Source organism: Punica granatum, chromosome 3, assembly GCF_007655135.1.
Source record: "Punica granatum isolate Tunisia-2019 chromosome 3, ASM765513v2, whole genome shotgun sequence".
Taxonomy (NCBI): Eukaryota; Viridiplantae; Streptophyta; class Magnoliopsida; order Myrtales; family Lythraceae; genus Punica; species Punica granatum.
Genome location: NC_045129.1, coordinates 10,223,878 through 10,226,870, shown reverse-complemented (window position 1 = coordinate 10,226,870; position 2,993 = coordinate 10,223,878). Strand labels below are relative to the sequence as shown.

The 2,993-nt window shown below is 46.5% G+C and overlaps 1 protein-coding gene across 1 annotated transcript; it reads left to right on the top strand.

Moving 5' to 3' along the window:
- The first annotated feature begins 258 nt into the window (after positions 1-258).
- LOC116201470 (probable serine/threonine-protein kinase DDB_G0278665) lies at positions 259-2,730 on the top strand. The gene has a single exon (XM_031532717.1). It carries the CDS (start codon positions 1,013-1,015, stop codon positions 2,423-2,425), a length of 1,413 nt encoding a protein of 470 aa, XP_031388577.1. The 5' UTR covers positions 259-1,012; the 3' UTR covers positions 2,426-2,730.
- The last annotated feature ends 263 nt before the right edge of the window (positions 2,731-2,993 follow it).

The following is a 2,993-nucleotide window of genomic DNA, read 5'->3' as shown; positions in this document are numbered from 1 at the left end:
CTTTCTTTTTTCATAATGAATGAGACATATATATATTTAGTATAATAAAATAAAATAAAATAAATATATAAATTTCATTAATAAAAATTACCCTTAAAATATTTTAAGTCAGAGCGACTGACTGCACTGATATCTCTCCCTCATGTGTCTCATATCTTTTATTCTTGCTTTCACACTATGAATCAAAACCACAAAATTCGCTTTCCTTGATCTTTTTTGCCACTTGCCCCCCGTTCCTCCTTTTAATTTCCCCATCCATCTCTCCTCTCTCTCTCTCTCTGATCTTTTTAGTGAAACAGTAAGCAAAAGCCTCTCTCTCTCTCTCTCTCTCTCTCTCTCTTTCCCCTTCCTTCTTCTGATCTTTTAGAAAGAGGCAAGGCAAACAAATCTCTCTCTCTCTCTCTTCTTCTTCTTCCTTGTTCTGAAAACCCTAGTTTCTTCGTCCCAACCCTTTTATGGGCAAAAAAACATAGAAACTCCACACCCAAAGAGAAGGAGAGAGACCCTCTTTTAGCTTCATGCTTCTGCAGCAACAATCAATTTCAGCAGCATAGCATGATCCCTTTCTCCATTATTCTCCCCTTATTCTCCTTCCTCTTCTTGCAAACCTGCTCAGGGACAAAGTGAAAACTTCCAAACTTCCATATACTCTCTCTCTCTCTCTCTCTCTCTCTCTCTCTCTCTCTGTACATGTCCCTCTCAGATCCCTCTAAGCATTAAAAGGCATAATATGGGCACTTAGAGCAAAAGCTCAGCTCATTTTCCAAAGGATACATATTCCTTTTTCATAGTGTAGCTCCCTCTCTTTTCATGGCCTTTTCTTCGTAGAGAAAAGCTTCCCTCCTCCGATCTCTCTTCCCTGTTCGGTTCTCACAGACGGTGTCAAATGTTGTTCTGATCTCTTGCGATAGTTACAAGGTAGCAATAGAAGCCCAGGACTAGGACAGAAGAAGAAGAAGAAGAAGAAGAAGAAGAAGAAGAAAAAGAGGAGGCTGAGTGGTACTGTTTCACTATGGATTCGGTTAGCAGCGGGAGCATGCAGTCCTCGAGCGGCGGGGACGACGAGTACGACTCGCGCGGGGAGTCGATCTCGGCCTTCTTGAACAGCAACCCTAACCCGTCCCACCTTGGCGATGGCACCATCACGGGCCTGCCGCGTCAGCATCACCAGCTGCAGCCTCCGCAGATGGCCCTCCACTCCCCGTCCCCATCCATGTTCGACCCGCTGATGTGCAACTTCTTTGACCCTATGGCGACCCGGTCGGCCTCCCTCACAGCAGGGCCGAACTCGATCCTCAACCTCGACATGGCTGCGTGGTCCAAGAGCCCGAGGCCTGACCCGAACTGCACTGATCTCGGCGGGTTCGGCCTCGCACCAATGCAGCTGCAGCCTCTCCCGGGCTATAGTAATCAAGGACAAGGCCGGGGATGCGTTCCCGGGCCTACTAGTTTTCCGGTCCTTTCGGAGCCCGAGGGTCTGAAGCAGTTAGGATCTATCTCGGGATCCGCAGCGAATGAGCAGGTTCCCGTAACTGGCACCACCACCACCACCACCAACAACGGCGTGAGCGGCGGCAATACCTTAGGGAGGAACCCGAAGAAGAGATCCCGAGCCTCCCGGCGGGCCCCCACCACCGTCCTGACCACCGACACGACCAACTTCCGGGCCATGGTCCAAGAGTTCACCGGGATTCCGGCCCCGCCATTCACTGCCCCGCCCTTCCAGAGAAGCCGGCTTGATCTATTTGGCTCGGCCTCGGGGGCTCCATCATACCTTTTGAGGCCATTTGCTCAAAAGATACAGCCCCAGATAGTCCCGCCCTTTGCTCCTCCTTCGTCGGCCTCCTCGAACTCATCGTCTTCCTCATTCCCTACTTCGATGATCGATGCCTTAGCTTCAACCGCGGCAGGTAATAACGTCACTAACACCGATCTCGGCCTCCTCAAACCGTCACCGAGCTTTCTTAACCAGAACGCGTCAAACCCGGTTCTCGATTTCCAGTCTCTCTTCCAAGCACCCGGCGGCCAGAAATACCCTGTCGCCAGTTCATCTATGTTCCCTCCAAAGACCCTGGGATCATCGGATATTCCGGGGAGTGATCATAATCACCATATGAAAATCGGCGTGTTGGAGGAGTTTGGTCTTGGCCATGGGCAAGTGAGCACACAATTGCAAGCGGGGCTCCCGAACTTGGAATCCTCAGACAGGACATTGTCCGAGAACAACAATAACAATAATGACGACGACAATCCTCATCCAAACTGGCACGCAGACGGAGGCAGGACAAACGATGGCTCTAGTCAAGGCATGTTGAGGCCTCTAGGAGGCAACTTCGGACGCATTGGAAGCAGTGATAGAGGTCCGGGGAGCGGCGGCACGAGAGGAGAAGGTATGGTTGAATCGTGGATTTGTTCATCGGATTGATCGGTTAGGATTTTTGAGAAATTTTTCGATATCGAAAAAGAGGTAAAAGAAGGGTAAAGAAGAGTTGCGAATTTATATGATGGAGGAAATGATGGGGGAAGAGTACATTAGAGATATTGATCATCATGTGTAACATCGAAACATATACACATACTTTTCTTTTTTTCTCTCTTTTAGTTTGTTATCAATGATGTGTAAATAATAGCTTCTTTGTTATGATGTCTTAGCTTACATTTCAATTATTTTGATAACACACGTTAATATGTAGATTCATTGTCTCTTCAATTAATTGCATTATTATGTTCCTTCTTTTACAAATTAGGTAATATACATTTTGCCTGCTTTAATCATCTTTTTTTTTCCGGATAATGTTAATTTTCTTTACATTATTATTTCATTTGCATCCCTACATCTCTCTCTTACAATGCATGAGATGGGTGTAGTCATTTGACTGATCACATTCTATATCGTGAAACTTATATAAGTCCGGAAAATGCAATATATAATAATTTAATCAGCTAAGTATGATCCACATGGGGGAAAAAGAATAGTTGAGAACCCATCTGAA